This window comes from Nesoenas mayeri (genome assembly GCF_963082525.1).
Source record: "Nesoenas mayeri genome assembly, chromosome: 1".
Classification (NCBI taxonomy): domain Eukaryota; kingdom Metazoa; phylum Chordata; class Aves; order Columbiformes; family Columbidae; genus Nesoenas; species Nesoenas mayeri.
In genome coordinates this window covers 109,167,248-109,185,686 of record NC_137541.1, presented here as the reverse complement: position 1 = coordinate 109,185,686, position 18,439 = coordinate 109,167,248, and the positions used below count along the sequence as shown (strand labels likewise).

At 48.9% G+C, this 18,439-nt stretch overlaps 1 protein-coding gene across 1 annotated transcript in view; it reads right to left on the bottom strand.

The window, feature by feature from the left end:
- PTCHD1 (patched domain containing 1) overlaps positions 1 to 15,945 on the bottom strand; it is a 33,949-nt gene extending 18,004 nt beyond the window's left edge. The window contains exons 1-2 of the mRNA XM_080357973.1: positions 15,580 to 15,945; positions 1,616 to 2,276 (exon numbers count right to left, since the gene is read on the bottom strand). Of these exons, the coding sequence (XP_080214099.1) occupies positions 1,616 to 2,276; positions 15,580 to 15,930 (1,012 nt within the window). The 5' untranslated portion in view covers positions 15,931 to 15,945. The remainder of the gene's footprint in view (positions 1 to 1,615; positions 2,277 to 15,579) is intronic.
- Positions 15,946 to 18,439: the final 2,494 nt, after the last annotated feature.

Below are 18,439 nucleotides of genomic sequence, written 5' to 3'. Positions count from 1 at the left end.
GTTGCTCTCCCCAGGTACTTTCATTTCATATGGCTGGACTTTAGGCTGCTTTTCTACTACTCTTGCAATAAATATGGAAATCCCCTCCTATGTAATATTACATGTAACATACACTACTTAGTTTGAGGAATTTAATTTTACAATACATGCACAGGCATAAAAACCCACAAAAGAAACCAAAGACTCAGGTCAGAAAACCAGATTTCTTTTGCCTCTTTCTCATGCTGCATTTCCTTTAGATTATGACACAGTTTAATTTTCATGGATGTCATCCGAAAATGAGAGCCGATGTAGTCAAATTCTTTTTGTCACTGAATATATTCTGTAAGTTAACTGCTAGAGAGATGCATTGAAGCATAGTCTTTAATTAAAGTGCAACAATACCACAGCTACCGTACGGACATGGCACTGGAACCTGGCGCTGGATATAAAAATAGCTGTGCTGAAACGTATCGTATCACTACACGATGTGACTAAGTCAGTGGAGACACTCTTACACTTGAAACCTGAAGTACTACTGAGCACTGATTTTCAGCTAGGGAAGCTGTGATCAAATCAATGCATGTATTATTCTCCACAAATGAATAACGGCATGAACGAGGACACATTAAACACCTACAGCGCACAAAGCTTTTCACACTGGTTCTGAACCAAACACAAAGAGGCTGTGAGCTCTCCAGAGCTCTCGTTTTGTCTCCCGTGAAGTCCTCCTGCCTGTCTGAATACAACACGCGGCATCCCTGCAAACGCCCTGGTGCCAACAGGAGAGGGCACTGATTTCGGGCCGGTAGCGAGCTGACCGCCCTTCTCTCCTCCTCCTTCCTACCCTCAGGGAAAATAAAATAAAACAAAACAAAACCACCCTGTGCCCTACACTGAAAGAAGGCGGTACAAAAAACAAGGAGATGAAGATGCCTCTGCAGCACCAGAGCTGGGGAGCATCCAGTGCCGCTTCCTACACAGCCCTTCATCGAGGGATGCACTTGGCACTACCCAGATGGGTCCATCCCTGACCTGGGGAGACAAAGCTCTACACCCCAGGGCTGGGTAACCCTCCCTATGCTCTCTCAGCCAATACAGGGGCTTCAGGAGAAACACAACCCAGAACTGACCCCCGCCCTTATCCCACAGTCAGGCCCCTGACAAGCCAGGACAGCACCGCTCTGCTCTCCCAAGGAGCCAGTGCTCTCTCTAAACGCGCAACGTGTGCAGTCCCTTTGATGTGCCAGCACAGCTGACGCTGTCATTGCAGCATGGGGACCTCTGCAAAGCTTTCCCTCCAACACTGGCCACCAAAACCAGAATCAAACATCCACCGGAAAGCAGCAGCTGGGCTCCCGCTCTGCACAAAGCACGGCATTTGTGCATCCTTGTTCCTCACTACCATGCAGGCACTGCGTCCTATGGCAGGGCACTACACCACACCAGAGCACCAGGTGTGGTTTTAACATCCCGGCACAGTACAGTTTATGCAAAGAGGCTGCGTGGATTTGGCACGGGGCAGCATTGCAGGGAGGAGCAGGCACCGGGAGCCATGCAGTGATGCTTCTCCGCTTGCTGGGAAACGTGTCAGGGAGGCACAAACACACAAAAGAGAGAGATAGGAGATAGTTACCTAACATCACGAAGGGGATTCCCAGGAAGGTGGAATTGTATTTCCCACCAGTGAGATTGATGATCCCAGCTGCAGTCAGGGTGGCAAGGGTCACAGTCAGCAATCCCAGGAGGCCAAGCCAGGGTTTGCTGCGGACACAATCCTGCATGGAGCAGCAGAGAATGGCCAAGGTGACCACAAGGACCAAGCTTGTGATCAGGTAGCGTTCTGATACCCTGCTCGTCTTCTGGAAATCCTCCTTCAGCGAAGAAGAAGTGAAAGGATACATTTTGACTTTCCTGTTGGATTTCTGGAAAAGTTCAACAGTGTCACAAAAAATGGATTCCCACTTCTCTGCCACCATGTCATTCAAGGAGTTGATTGCCTGCAAGTAGTAGGTGAGCTGAATGGCTTCTGCAGACTTCACGCGGTCTTTGCTGTGCACAGTAACCCCACCAAGCTGATGCCCGTTATACACTTCCCTGCCATCCTTTAAGTGAGTAATCGGATAAGTGATTGCAAAATTAGTTCGATTAGAAGAACGAGCAGCCTTTAATTCCTCCAGTACATGCACTATGTCGTCCACTATGCATGTCTTGTCATTGTTCAGGATACATATATGGGCAAACGTGTAATTGAAACCAGGTCTTTGAACTTGGATCCTGGTCACAGCAGAGTGCAACTACAAGGGAAAGAGAAATCACACACGTTATTCATCAGTTCATCTCGCACAGCAGCAGCCAGAAAAACAGTGGCTCCTCACCTCTGTCCCTCTCCTATTTGATCTAAGCAATAACAACAAAAGTTGTTGACTGCAGTATTAATAACATACACATTGCAAAAAAAGGAAACATGCATTAAAATAGCAGTATTATTCCCCTGTGTCCTTTGCTGATAACTCGGGTGGGTCATGATTTGCATCTGTGCCATGTGCATCTCTAAGCAAATTCAAAAGGCCCGCACCTCCACTTTCAAGCGACCTGGGCAAACATAAAAGGGAGAGCAACAGCTTGATTGTGTCTGGGGCTGCTGTTGTGCTTGGAATTGCCAAACTCCTCTCTCTCAACAGACAAACTTCAGGTACCTAAGGCAGAAGAGCAATGTGACCGGGGGTGCCACCTGGGCGGGATGCACTGGCAGCAACAGGGGACCGGTACTTGCTCCAAGTACAGGACAGGCCACAGCTGCATGTCCCAAGCGCAGAGACAGCACAGCAGAAGTAACATAGCTGGCATTAATTATTAAGTTATTTTTGAGCATCAGAGGGGTATAAAAATTACCCTCCCTTCTTGAAAAAAATGTAAAAAACTCTTGCAACCTTCTATGTATCCATTCTAGTCTACACGGCAGAAGCAAGAAGTCTAAAAGATGGTAAGGGAACAGCTCCAAGAGACTGAGGTTACAATATTTTTCAAAAGTGGAATATTGAGTTTGTTAATGTTGGGAGCCTCAACAAAGTGCAAATAATTTTTTTTCCCCTCATTTTCCTTGTAAAATACGCAGGCCTCACCCACCACCACCACCATTTATCTCCTGTACTGCTCTAGTGCAAAGAGTACCAGGACCTTCCATAAGGATGCTGCCAAGGCCAAGGCGATATTACCCACCACCAGAAGGCTGAGTGGACTTTCCCCATGGCTGTAATGTCCTGCATCGTGGGCAGCCACCAAATTCAGAAAGGAGGTCCCTCTGCTTTTTTTCCAGCTGGCATTGGGGGTACCTGACATCCCAAATACCGAGAAACCCTGCATGCTACTGCGTACATGCTTTGTGCACAGCTTGGTGAGAGGTGTGATTCCCTGAGGTCTTAGCAGGGACAATGCAGAGGGACACGTGCCCCCTGTGCTGCCCAGTCCCAGTGACCCCATGGAGGACCCAGGCCTGGTGGTACAGGCGGCCACATCTGCTGCTGTGGGGGGAGCAAATCACCAGAACCGCTCTGAGTAACTGCATGGATTTATCCTTCGGGATAAACTGAGGGAAACGATCGTAGGAGCATTGCAAAGGTGTGGCAACACAGCATGAAAGAGAAGGAGAAGCCCTCCTTCCCCTGCAAAGCAGGGAGACCACAGCTCTTCCAGGGAGTTGAAGAGGCAAATTAAGAGTGACTCCAATTTACTTTCCTTAAAGGGTGAATAGTTATTTTCTGCCTTCAGATTTTGAGCAAGGTGCAGAGAACTGGCCACAGGGAGATGATTTTTTTTTTTTTTAAATTTTATTTTTTTATTACTTGCATATGCTGTTTTCCACTGCAATCCAAAGAGGGCAGGAGGTTCTTATGCCCAGTAAAGGGGCTGGGATTAGGTGATATTTAATGGAACTGCTTTCTTCTGAAGACAAACACTGATTAAAAAAATAGAAGATTGGGTACCTAAGAGCAGTAGAGCTTATATACTCATCTGATGGCAATCGACAAAATGTCTAATAATCAGTGCTAAAATCCTGCATCTGTTAAACAGTCAGTGACTTTGGCGTGGTATTTCAGACCTATTTTCAGAAAAAGAACCCACATTGATAAGATACTGTGATTTTTATTATTTTGTGATTACATTGCATAATCTGTGATGGGCATAAATTTAGTTATACCACCTCCATTCCTCAGGATGGTATAACATAATTTAGGCAAAGATTACAAAATTCCTAGATTCTCAACTTGTTTCTCTAGCAGCTTGGGGTGTACTTTTCCACATTTTAGTAGTTTTTAATTTTTAATAGAACAACTGTTCAGTATTGACATTAGAAAGACAGATTTGAGAAATGAACTGAACTAACAAATCTTTTCACAGTACTGTGAGAACACAATACCTGGACATAATGAGAACCAAAATTCTCCATTGTGGTGGGAGAACAAACAACTGTCTGTGCAACAGGTTAGGGGCTTTTGTACGACTTTCTTCTAAAACAAAACAAATTAAAATATTTGCAGGAACGTGTCAAAGAAATGAGCCTGTATGGGGAATTATTCCTGTCTTTCTAGTTTGTTTCTGCAAAGTTCTGCTTTGCAAGAGCTGTTTTGGGGTACAAATTCAAATGTATGCTGTTACAGTTTGGGGAAAGTGCGCTGATTTACCGAATCAAAGACAGATAGCTGATTTTTTTTTTTTTTAATGGCAGCTACTGTATGGTTTCATTTACAGCGGTTGTAAAGTCAGATGTCATATAAAGAAGTGCAGCTGAGGACAACTAGGAGGAATAGAAGGATTTTCCTGCCTATATTAGATTCACAATACAACTCTTTCAGAGAGGATACACTGAGTGACACAATGCAGAAGAAACTAAGCTGTCCTGCAACTTTTATCAAACGATGTGCGTTGCTATTTACCTACCCTGCCTCACTGCTGCATTTCCTTCCTTCCACATCTGAAGCGCTTCCTTTTAATATTTAGGTTATAAAATAACCTCATCTGTCACAGCTGTTACTTCATCTTTAGCGAAAGGCTAGGAGCTAAATGTCATATCTAAAATACTCATTTCTTCTTGGAAACGATCCTCTCAGACTCAGAAGCCCATTCTGCAGTGGTGACCCAGCGCTTCCTCCAAGCCCGTGCTGGGCTGGGTGCCATGCTGGGGGTCCTGCCCATCACATGCCCCAGCCATGGGGCTCCAGGGAGGAGAGGGGGCAGCAGCCAGTGCTGCGTCCTGGTGTGTCCCAGCAGCCCCTGGAGCCTGCTGCAAGCTCATGTGGTTTAGAGCAACTCTAAGATGTACTCTGAGCTTTGCCAGCGGCCACAACATTTGGTCTCAAACTGGAGGCAAACAGCTGAAGAGGACAAAAACCCTGCCATTCCCTCCGTCTCTTTGAAGCATGCCGAGCATTGCCCCAGCGTGCCCAATGATTCAGCTCCGGGAAGCCTGACTCAGACTTTTCATTCTCGGGACAAACACATCGCTTTACCTGCACTTGGCTTTTTCAGACCAGATCCTAGAGAACAAAGCTCTGTTGCAGCATGGCTGCAGGCTGTCTCTGTCCCTTCGCTTGCCCATGACAACCCGTGTGCCGTGGGGCTGCTGCCTCTTCCCCGCCAAGAGCTGCAGTCCCACAGCGCTCTCCACTCTGCGGATTCAGCTGTGGCCACTCAGGTTTTTCCACCCTCACCCAGAGCCTACACCCATGGCCCTGGGTGACTGGCTGCCACAGAAAACACAAGGTGTAAGAGGTTACAAGGGCATGTCCTGTAAGTTCAAGGGACTACACAGGCTGCAATTGGGCTTGCCTATGGTACACCGGGAGGTCCCCCAGGAAACTTCGGTTTGCTAACAGGAGATGGTAAAGGCTGTTGGGTGATGGGGGCAACATGAGCTATATGCTAATGCATATCGCACTCCTCACTGCAGCAGATTTTAATAGAAGTAACCATATTCTGAATAAACCTGGCACCTAGTACTGGGACAAATGACTGACCACCAGATTCTCATTTATCCAGCTCTTTTCTCATCCTTACCAATCCTATTAGGAGAAAGGGAGAATTAGAGGACTAATAAAAGCTGAATGAATGTTTTTTCTTGAAGGGAGACATGCACTGCTTGCTCATCGCTCACAGCTTTTTCAGCTAGCTAACAGTGCAAGGAACCAAAAAGCAGTTTACTGCTGAGATGCCAGAGCACTGCAGCATGAGAACAGCACAGCGTTGCCTAAGCTGCCTCGCCATGGTGGCACATCATCCCTGAAAGCTCTCAGGCACGAAATAGTAACTTCCACCTCCCCCTTTCACTGTTTAAACCATGACCATCAATTGCAATTCCCCTCTCCTTTCCAAAAACAGTGTTTATGTGTGTCCCATACCACACCAGAGATTTCTAGAACAGTTTTTTTCTTCCTCCAGCCATCTGCATTCAGTAACATCTTGGTCCTGGTCTTTGTTTACTCTAAGTCCCATGATCACTCAAGGTATTTAGTTTACTAAAGGTGGCTTGAACCGGGAGACAAATCCCTTTCTGCAAATACCTTGAGGTGAGAGGTGTTTGGGTCCCACATCTCCACACCAAGCCACGTTTCAGCCTGTGGCACAGCTGACAGATGAGACACAGCGAAACCACACTGCCTGGGAGGGGATGCCAGGACTCAAAAGAGAAAATCCCTTAATTTATCCTAGGCTAAACCATTTCCTCCAGGGCCTCAGAGTGCCATGGCTGAAAAGATTTCTTCAAGCTCTTTTTGGCTGCTGGTCCTTCTGCCTCTACCACTGGCACAGGAAGGCAGGCACTGGGAACCAGAGCCCCCCAGGAGGCTCAGTTCCGCTGTCCTGGGATGGCCAAGCACTGCACCAGGCTCTGTGAGAAGGCTCTTCCCTGTACAGAGCTTGGCACAACTTTCAGTAGTGGTAGCAAAGCTGAACCTGAAGGCAAAGGAGTTGTACTTAGAGATGTATACTCAGGATAGAAAGGAGAGCTCGATTTTATTCTTAAGTCCATGCAAAAAATGCAAGGAAGTCCAAGAAGGGGTGAGGAAAACCTCTAGCCCCTTTGCTTTGTTGAAAATTCATTTATTTAATTAAAAAGTGAGCAGGTATTACCAGAATTTTGTGAATTTAATCAGGTAACAAAAAAGTCTGCAGCCTCCCTGCGAAGCAAACAGATCCTATCCCAGCAGGGAGGGGTTAGAAACTGCTGATTCATTTGCAAAATGGTCCAGCCCCAGCAATCTTTTAAGCCTATGTTACATAAACTGCCACCCTCATCAAAGCCATGGGCAAAGGAGACGAGGCACAAGGACCATGCAATGGCCACTGGTGTCCCACACAGGTCTCACCTCGCTGGCAGCACAGCTTTGCTCCCAGGGAAACTGTGGTGGGAGCGACAGCAACATGCAACAGGACAATTCGGTCTCACCAAGCACCTATTCCTGCTCCAGGAAAGACATCCTGACTTGGGCGGGAGCTGCATTAGAGTCGCAGACACCATTTTTAATATTAAGCATGTGTGCAACCACCTTCTGCTTATCATATATACCACAAAAGTGTGTTTGGTTTTGTTGCTGAACAGTGATGTGCGGTGTTTTATAGGGGACGTTACTCATCATAAGGACTTGACTATGCTTTACTATTTTACATATAGCCGATGGATGGCCTACCAAACTGGCTAGATACATGGATGTCCTCCTGTACTGCGAATGACACGGCACATACATAAAGAGACATATTTTACTCACAGGAGTAAGGTCTTTGCAATGCCATATTACTTTTGTTTTGTTTTGTTTTTGCTATTATTTGACTCCGTTTAATCTTTTAGTCTATATCTGACAGTTTAAACTGAAAATGAGCTTCACTCTAATCCATGCTGCCAAGTCCTACAATTTTTTTACTGTCATTTTCACCAAGACTGTTTTTTCCTCTGAGCCCTGGAGCCTGAACTATTGTGATATTTAAAAAAAAAAATCTCATCTTTCATTAAAAAAAAAGAAATGTCTGATCTCATGGCTATGGAGGAAAGTCTGAAAAGGCTCAGCAATAAAGTGAAGAATGAATTCATTGTCTATTATTGTTTAAAATCTGTTTTGGGTTCAAGACTGGAAAACTAGAAAGCAGGATGAAGACAATGATTTGAAATACAGACTTCATTTTAATGTGAAGCTGATTTACTTTTTTGGTAACTTTTACAGGTAACTTGTGCCAAGAAAAACTAAGAGGAGAAAAAGCCCTTAATAGATTGCTAAAGATTTCTCCACTTTTTCTATGATCTCAGTAATCTCTGGCATTTCCTATCTTTGCAGAGTGCTTTTTTATTCACTTCAAGAGATGGCCTCAGTCAAAATGTAAAAAGGTTATGAGAGGGAAAAGACTAGCACAGCTCCCAGCTTAATTCACGAAAGAAAACACAGTGGGCTTCACAGACACGGGCAGAATTAAACCATGAAGAGTGTACTTGCATCAGAAGAAGGAGTGGAGAGAGAAGGCAAGGGAGCCCCAAACAGGGCTGGGGGTCCAGGGCAGAGGATCACAGGGGGCTGGTGGGCACCAGCCTCTTGACCAAGCCACTCTGGCCGATGGAGAACCCGTGCACAGCCGATGGAGGAAGGCAACAGATCCTACCCGCTCAGGAAAAAACCTTAGAAGCTGCAGCTGGAGAGTGTGCAGCAAGGAACGTGACGGGTAGCTGGGGTCTTTTTCTAGCAGTCCTACAATCAGGTTTCCTGAAGAGACACTAAGATACTGATTATGCAAGCTATGTATTTTTGAAACTCATTTTTTCAGCTGTCCAAAATATGGTGAATTATATTTTCTTCAAACAATTTTCATGTAAATAAAATCTAAAAATTGTTCAAACTACGAGTCATCAACTGAGGGACTACTATTAGTACTCAAAGTGGCAGATGTGCATGCATTTCTATTTCCATCTGCCTTCTTAGTAGCTACAGAAAATTGCTAGATACGATTTTTCTTTTCTAATCTGAAGTGGAGAAGCTTTTCTAATCAATACGGTCTTAATTCTGAGCACTGCTCTGGCAATTCTGCCTGAATTCGTCCCATCGAGAGAAGCTCGCTCTGTTTCTTGGCCTGACTGCAGCTGGAGGACAGGACTTCTCTGCGCAGTCTGGCACATGGCTCTGAGAATGATTTTTCACAACGGGAAAAAAAGACAAAAACTTTGCTTCTGCAGCTGATCTTGCATCAGGTCTATAGTGGCCTTCTCCATGGGTCCCAGACCTCTCCATGAACACCTCTCCATCCTTGCAGCACTTCTCAGCGAGCTGGTAACACAGTGCAGGCTTTTAGGAAAGGCTCCTCCAGCAGAAGTGTGACCAACTGTCCCTTCCTCGCTGCACAAAAAAACCCCTCAATAGCTGCAACTTCACAGCCCATCATGTTAAGTAATAAGTCGGCGCCTCCCGTCTCCCAACAGGAGAGAGGGGGTTGTCCTCCTCTAAACCCCAACTTAAAGACAAGGTCCAGACATAGCTTTCAGGAGGCCTAAATGTGGTCACTAGGGAGTCCTGGCAGCTCTCCCCAAGCCATGTGGCACTGCCTGGGGAACCGGTGGCCCTGGCCTCCTATGCCTGCCCTGCTAGCTTGCTGCACCCTCCCAGAAGCTCACCCAGAGAGGTGATGTCCCCCATTATAACACGTCCAGTCACGTGTTGAGCAAATCCATCCCCTGTGTGCTCTTGTTAGACAGGAGGTGAGGCCCGACCTTCTCACGCAGGAAAGGCAATGGCACATGAGGTGCTGGGTGTCCCCAGCACAGGCTGCCTGGCTGGCAGCAGCTCAGGGCGCAGGTTTCTGTGGGAGCCTTGCACCACAGTGTGAGGTGGGAGGCAGTGTGGGGGGACCCCATGCCAGCCAGGGTGGCTGGTGCTGCTGGAACAGGGCAGGGGTGTGGTGGGGACCAGTGGGACCAGTGCCTGTGCTGGTGAGGCTGCACCTCATATCCTGTGTTCAATTTTGGGCCCCTCACTACAGGAAACACATTGAGGTGCTGGAGAGAGTTCAGAGAAGGGCAGCGAAGCTGGTGAGGGGCCTGGAGCACAAGTCTTATGAGGAGCGGCTGAGGGAACTGGGGCTGTTCAGCCTGGAAAAAAGGAGGCTGAGGGGAGACCTGATCGCTCTCTGCAACTACCTGAAAGGAGGTTGTAGCATGGAGGGGGTTGGACTCTTCTCCCAGGTAACAAGTGACACGACAAGAGGAAACAGCCTTAAGGGAAGGTTTAGATTGGATATGAGGAAACATTTCTTCATGGAAAGGATTGTCAAACGTTGGAACAGGCTGCCCATGGAAGAGGTTGAGTCACCATCCCTGGAGGTGTTTAAAAGACATGTAGATGAGGTTTTTAGGGACTTGCTTTAGTGCCAGAGTTAGGTTGTGGTTGGACTCAATGATCTTGAGGGTCTCTTCCGAAAAAAAATGATCCTATGATTCTATAATTCTGTGACACAGTTGTCCTCCCAGGCACGGGGAACTTCGGGACTTCTGCTCCAGCCGCTGGCTGGCACTGCGGGAGAGATCAAACCCTCTCACCCACAGGAATCGTGCCGAGGAGCTGCTGCTGCTGATACCAGGAGCTCAGGGGGGTTTCTGCGTGTGCTTCCATGCTGTCCTTGCAGCATGCTATTTATCTTCCCCCTTCCCTGGCTGTGCCCAGATCTTACCTGCGTATCTTAATTCTCATCTGTTTTCGCATAAGATACGTTTTAGCCCTGCAGCATTGTGCTGCTATGACAACAGGCTTGCACTTCTGCTGCTTTCACACCCTTGTTTTTCTTGTATTAGGACTCTTCCCCTCATCTTACAGCCTTGCTCTAAAGACATGAATTCAACCTTGATTTTTTATTAACAGAATCCATTATATGTTCTGTTAACTGTTGCTCTAAGTGTTTTTGGTGCTGGAGCTACCTACAGAAGGTGGAGACCTACTATATCCATTGCTAGATCTACAGTTAACTGCCTGTGTCCAGGCATTCAGAAGTAGCCGAAGTTTTAAAACAAAGGGTACCTTGTAATAGCCAGGATCGTGATCGACCCAGCTTTCAGCTCTGCTGAATGACCAGAACCCACTTCCACCGAGCTTGAAAATAATGGCTTAAGTGTGCCGTGTTTGTTTATCAAAGCAATTGGAAATACCACAGACACGGGAACATAAATATGGTTATTTCCTCCACGAGCTTCCTCACACGTAGAAAATAAGTGAGGAAATCCAGGAAGACCATAGATAGAGCCTACAGGCACACACATGAACAGGGACCTAATAATTAAGGAGCAAAGAGAAGAAATAAACCCCCCAAAAGTATGAGGTCTACAAAATTTTGAAGTTTAACTGTTTTGTTCTGCAGTAATCAGAAGTTACACAGTTCTTAAAAAATTGTGTCCTTAAGCAGAAATACTTGATTTTACTATTTGCCTGCAAGTTCAAATAGATATATAATCAGTTATCTAGATCTATTGCTGGTCAGTTCATATGAGAGAGGCAATGTATAAGCACTGTCTGAAAATATGTAGTTCGGGGAGTTTTCTTTAAAAAAAATAAACCCTTGCCTACAGATTTGCATAGAAGCAAACTGCAAACACAATCCCCTTCAGTAAGGCATGTTAGATTTCATTCTCTTTTCATCTTTGCGTCTTGCTACATTAGGTATTTTGCCAAAAAATCTTAGTACTGTGTTACTGTTGTAAACACAATAACATAAGTGGAAGAGAGGATATCCTTCTGCAAAAAAGGGAAAACTTTCACCAAAAAAAAAAAAAAAGGCGTTTGTAGTATAACGCAGTTAACTCACTGTAAGTAGAAAGGAACGAACAGGCTCCAAAGGATGGGTGTCTCAAACTTCGGCTAAATCAGAATACATTTTCTGGGGTTGAAAAAAATCTGGCTAGGTCTGTACGCCTTCAACCTATCAAGTTTCTAGCTGCAAGTGGAAATACCACCATAAAATGGTAGGGGGCTGCTCTTACACTATTTTTAGGCGGAATTCTAGGCTTAGACAATTTGTACAGACTTTACATAATCATCTGAACTTCTACACTCCAAGCACTTTTTAGAAATACAGGGGTAAAAGCACACTTTCTTCAGTTTGGTGTTTTTACTTCCTACCTCTTTCTGTCACAAGAGTGAAATCCTGAGGAAGAAAGGTCCTGCACACCAACAGCATGGGATGCCACTGCCCTGTGCTCAGCTATAAAGTAGGTACAGCAGCGAGGAAAATGTCATGATTGCCCTCTCACAGTGCCTCAGTCTTCATCTCTTGCATACCCAAGACTCTACTGAGGCTTTTTGTTAGATCAGCTATTCAAGGCCAGAGATTCAGGATATGTTTAGGTTTCTCCCTTTCTTCTGCAAGTGACTATGACAGCTGTAAACGCAACATGGGGATGGCAGGCCCAGAATGGTTTAAGCATTAATAGGGAGTTATGAGAACTAAAGATGGAGATTTATACAAAAATAAATTGTTTTTAAAAAAGGTACTCAGCATCATCTCCAAGTCAAAACTGTTCTATTAGGCAGTCACACACCTTCCTGCTAATGAGCAAGAGGGACCTTGTGTGGAGCAGCTTGTACATTCAGCAAGACCTGTCACCGCCATGTGAGCAGCCAGCGTTGTGCTGGCAGATGCTCACTGTCAGCAGGGAGTTCTACCGCAGCTCCTGTTCTGGGAGCGACGCTTGAGATCTGGGCCCAAGACAGCTGTGAGGCTCAGCCCTTCCCTAAATCTCTTCCCAGCCCAACAAGGTTTCCTGCAGTAGTGGTAATGGTGAGTTCCTCAAGCTGACAATGTGCCCACGAGGAACTGCACTAAGCCAACCACAGTATTTTAGGGATGACACCAAATAAGTTATTTAATTAACTAATTAATTGATTAGGATGTTAGAGCTATTAACTTTTGACAACAGCAGTTATGTTTCAATTTCAACTGCTCAGACCCCAAAACTTTGTATCCCTTTACTAAGGTGACAATAATGGAAGCTGACTTCTTCCTTTGCTGAGGCAATCTCTCTCTCTTGCCCTGTGACTGGGGTAGCTGTAGCAGTTCAAGGCTCATTCCCTTCCCTCCTTGGCTGGTGAGGTGGGATACAGCAGGTAAGGAAACTGAGAAGAGATGATGCAAGAGCAGGCGGCACCTGCCTGGGCCAACCATCCTTCTGGGCCTGCCATCCTCCTGCAAGTGTGTGGAGATGCAGCAACAAAAATGCAGGAGGAGCCAGTGTCCAATCTCATGCCTCTTCTAAAGCAACACCTCTCCCTCGGGGAGGTCATCCTTCTCCAGAAAAGGAAAGATAAGCAAATGCTGCCATATAGGTTCTCTGCCCGGACCATGCCTAAATGGCAAGGTTTTCAGGAATGCAGGTGAGATTACTCCACGGTTTCACCCAGGACACTTATTTACAAGCACGGCAGTTTGAGTTGGTTGGCTCTGGACTGGGGCTTGGGGTATGAACTTCAGATGCCTTTGCTCTCTTCTTCCCTCCATGCAAGTGGACACATACAGGAAAACCTGGATGGCTACCTTTCCCTTTCCTCGTCCCTTAGTGAGTCTGGTTGATGCAAAATGATGTAGCCCTGCATCACCATGGACATAACAATATCGGGGGCTGGGAGCTCTCCCTCCTGTTTTGCTGTGCTTTGACCTGCAGGGCCATCCATAGGGTTGGACAGGCAGCTGCCCGAGCCTGGCTCTACCCACAAACAGAAGAATAATTAGGACGAAGAATGTAATATATTCTACACAAGACATACTGGAATTAATTAGATAAATAAAGAATTGGAAATAATGCATCAAATATGCACAACAATGTCAGATTAGCAGTAAGAGTAAATAGTCAAATGGCAATGGTGCTCATTATCTCAGTAAATGGAAAAAAAATCATTTTGTCGGCAAATTCTGTCTATTAAAAATGAGGCAGTGTTAAGAGAGAACTTTCTAAGTTATAGCTCTTCTGCTGATGTGATAAATCTTACGCAGAAGTTTGCTTGTGGAAAGATTCTGAGTACCATTTATTTGTGTGTCACCATGCTATTGATAAAACTACAGATCTCCAGAGAAAGCAGTACAGAGAAAAAATTCATTATCATTATTATCCTATGACTGAGTAAATGTGCACATACTGGATGCGAATGCAATTCATGGTACAAGAAAATGAAGAAATGAAAATCATCTCTCCGGAGTTTTCTCGTTCACCAGTAACATTCCTGTTACTGTACTTAGTGAGTCGATGCTCATTAAATCTGTTTGCTGATTACTGTTGGGTAATATGTCAACAGCAAAAAAAAAAAAAGCAAAACATAAAATACTGAGTGGCTCTGCACTGTAGTTCTGTATGTGGCTACAGTGGAAATAAAATACAAATAAATCCACTGTAACAGTTATTTCCATGTTTAGTAAAGAGTGAGGTCTTCCCGAAGTCTCTTCCAATAGGTATTTGCATCTATTTTCTCATTTTAGAAGAGACACTCCCTGATGTTACTAAAAAAATTAACATTTGCTTCTGTATGGGCCGACAGTTTGACATTCGGGGAGGGGGGAAAGCAATGCTGAGTCTCTGGGGTTTCCACAAGGCAACAGCAAAAATGTGCACGGTTGAGCTAGCCACACCTCTGGTTATTTGTAAATGTTCCTTTCCTTTTTCTTCAGTGAACAAGACTCTCTTAACATACAGTTTTTGCACCTGTCCTCCGTTTTTCCAAGATTGATCAAAATTACCGGGGTGCAAACTAGAGTACCAGCTTCAACAAATGCAGATTTCTGACATGTTACGACATACAGTACAGTGAGATGTCCTGTTAGATTGTGACTCGCACACTGTGCCGCTCAAGTGACAGGGAAAGATGCTGCCCGCTCTAACTTGAACCGGCAGCACAGGCTGCATGCACCATGCCTGCAGCTGAGCTGGATTTTTCTTCATCTATGAAACCAGCATTTTCTGTGATGGTGGGCTGGGAGTGGAGAGGAAAAAAAAATACTACCCGCTAAAAATAATCAGCTGAGTTATGTCATTTGCCTTCATGAGCTGTGAGAAGAAGGTTTTGTGCTACCCCTCTCCAAGCAGAAAGTGCATTCCAGACAAGGCAGCAGCCCCCAAAAGCGTTGTCAGCAGCTTGGCAGATTGGTACCTAACTGCTTTTGAAGTTTGAGTTTATCAACCCGAGTCGCCTTAACTCGGGAGGACGACTGCGAGTACAGAGGCACTGAAAAATTATTTAAGCAAGTACCCTGCCCTTCTCGCTCACCCAAAGCAAATAAGCCCAAAAGATGGGGGGAAAAAAAACAGATGAAAAACCCAAAACAGGGTCGGGGGGGATAGCGGAGCCGCCGGCGACGGCAGGGAGCGCGGTGCCGGCTCCCGCGGCGGGCACCATCCCAACTGTTGCGGGGAGGTGACTGGGTGGCTGCGGTGGCAGCGCCGGTGGCGGGCGGGCAGAGGTCGGCGTGCACGGGTGGGTCCGTGCGGGCGAGCAGGTGCGGGGACCGGGCTCGGGGGTGGCAGGCAGTGGGGCGGGATGCGGGGAGCCGGACCAGGCAGGGTGGTGGTGCCCGGGGCCGGGGACTCGCCGCGGTTACCTTAAGGATGAGATCGGTGTGGTGCTGGTCCAGCATGTTGGCCTTGCGGAAGGAGGTGATGATCACCCTGCCGTACCTCCCCGGCGTCTGCAGGTCGGAGTAGAGCCGGTGCTTGGAGCGGTTCACCGGGAAGAGGCTGTCCACCAGGTTCCTCTCGATCTTGGCCAGGCTGTGCGTGGGGGCCAGGAGGTGCTCCACGCTCTCCTCCACCTGGTAGCGGCTGAAGCTGGCGCCCAGCAGGATGGAGATGAGCACGGGCGCCGAGGCGAAGAACACCGGGTGGCTGGCGACGAAGTGGCCGAGCCGGGAGAAGGACGTCCCCAGCCCCCTGTGCAAGACCTGCCGCAACATCCTAGTGCGGAGGGCGCGCAGGAAGGCGAGCGCCGCGCCGGGGCCCCCGCAGCTCCCCCACGGCCCCCGCAAGACCATGGGGCAGCCCCCGCCGGGCGCCGCCTCCCCGCCGGCCGCGGCTGCGGGGGGCCGGGGGCCGCCGCCGCGCGTGTGTGTGTGCGTGTGCGTGCGGTGTGTGTGTGCGCGCCTGCCCGCCGGTCTGCCTGCGCGGGGCGGCTCGGGCGCTCGTCCTCCCGCAACGGCGCCGTACCCGAGCGGAGTTTCCCTGCGCCTCGTTGCCTGACTTGCCAACCCTCCGCTCCTCGCCGCGGCCGCGGAGCGGCGGCGCGGACCGCCGCGGGGGGCAGCCCCGCCGCCGCGGCCCCGCCGCCCCTCGCCGCGGGTTGGGGAAGGGGCAGCCGCGGCTCAGCGCTCCCCGCCCCCGCCGCGGAGTTTGCGCGGGAGCGGGGCTGCCCGGAGACTGCTGACTAATCCCCCGGCCGCGGCAGGCGGGGCGGGCGCGGAAAGCCCTCCGCGGCGCCCCCGCCGCCCTCCGCCCAGGGGCGCGGGGCCACGCCGGGCGCCGCCTAGCACGGGGCGGCGGGGCGCAGCGCGGCGCCTCCCGCCGGGGCCGCCCCGCGGGCCGCGCTCGGGACGCCGCGGCGCGCCCCGCCCCGCCCGGCTCCCGGTCGGCTCCGCCCGCCGCCGCCGGCACCGCCGCGCCGCCACATCCCCGCCCGCCCGGGCCACCGCCCCCAGGGCGGCCGGGTAGCGCAGGCTGCTCGCGTCCCCGACGGGCGGGCAGCGGGGGCGCGGAGCGGCCGCCTGTCCGCGGAGGGGGAGTTGGGTGTGTTTCGTGGGGAGCTTTGGCTCGGGGAATCGCCACCAGAAACGTCTGTGCGCTGTACCGCGCGGCGGGCACGGGCCGCGTCACGGGGTGTCCGACGGCGTACACCGAGGTCCCGGCGCGCAGCCCACCGCGGCGGCACAGCCCGCCGGCTCCGCGCCGCCCGAGTGGGCATGTGCGAGAGGCGCCGCACATGCCCATTAGGGAGGGCGGGCGCCGGCAGGGAAGCTGCCTGTGCCAGCCTCGTTGTCCCCGGCCGCCCGGCACCGTCCCCGGAGACGCCCTGGACTGCCCCCGTACCTCCCCGCGCCGGGAGTCCCGGCCGCCCGCCGTGCCATGCCCGGGAGCGCGCTGCCGCTCACCGAACCGCAAGCCGGCAATCCCGGCAGCGTGTGTCTCAGCGCTTTGCCCACCTATGCTTAGGTCACCCTGTCCCCCCGTGGGGGCGCGATCGAGAGGGGCGGCCTCGTCTTTAGTCACAAATTGCAATTCAATAACAGAACGGAGCACAAGTGCTCGTGATGGTCGCATCAGCTTTGGCTGTTGGCATGTTCGGGCACACTGGCACCTACCGTTGTCAACTGGCCCTGGCTGTTATTTGGCAAACCAAAGGTGTTGGTATTATGAGTCCAGTTACTTCTCAGGCCGGTGGTTTTACAAATGGGCAAAAAGGAAGTTTCTGTTTGACAGCTCTTACACCTGTTGCTGCGTGAAACAGCAGCAGCTCCCTGTTTTGGTTACTGATAGACTGACAGTCATCCTTCCTTTTACATTTCGGTAGTGTCTGACCTAAGCTAATGTTTTGTCACAGATGCTTCGTGCACAAAACCTCCTTGACATCATTCCTGTCTCTTCACTCACGGCTAGCTCACACAGCTTGAATGCTAAACTCTTTCCATGTTTCACTGCTTCTAACACAGTGAGCAAGTGAACAGCTTGATTAAGCAGTGGCCTATTACAGCTGGTAAGGTCCTCACATCCCCTGGTTCTTCTGGTGTTTGTGCCCAAGCCCAGGAAATGCTCCTGGTAGAACCCTGCCTGCAGGGCCAGCGTGGCTGCACACTGGGGTTCATAATACCATCATGCCTCTGTTTGGGTCTGCTCCCAGAGGATCATAAAATCATAGAATAGTTTGAGTTGGAAGGGACCTTCAAAGGTCATCTAGTCCAACCCCCTGCAATAAGCAGGGACATCCTCAACTAGATCAGGTTGCTCAGAGCCCTGTCCAGCCTGGCCTGGAATGTCTCCAAGGATGGGGCATCTACCACCTCTCTGGGCAAACTGGGCCAGTGTTTCGCCATCCTCATTGCAAAACATTCCTTCCTTACGTCTAGCCTGAATCTCCCCTTTATTAGTTTAAAACCATTACCCATTGTCCTTTTTTAACAGCCCTGCTAAAAAGTCTGTCCCCATGGAGGTGGGTCCCCACTGCTTGTATCAGTCCTACATCAGTGTAAGAAAAAAAATAATTTGAATATAATTTGAAGAAAACATCAAAGATGGAAATAGAAGCAGAAGCACAGATATAGGAGAGTATTGGGCCCAAGTTTGGGTAAAGTTTGGTATCAGATCAGGCCTCAGAGCCCAGGTCTCTTGTCTCCCAGTGCAGCACTCTCCCCTCTCTGCCTGTTTCCAGCTGTACATTGAGCACAGCATAGGCTTAGTCACATTATTGTATATTGG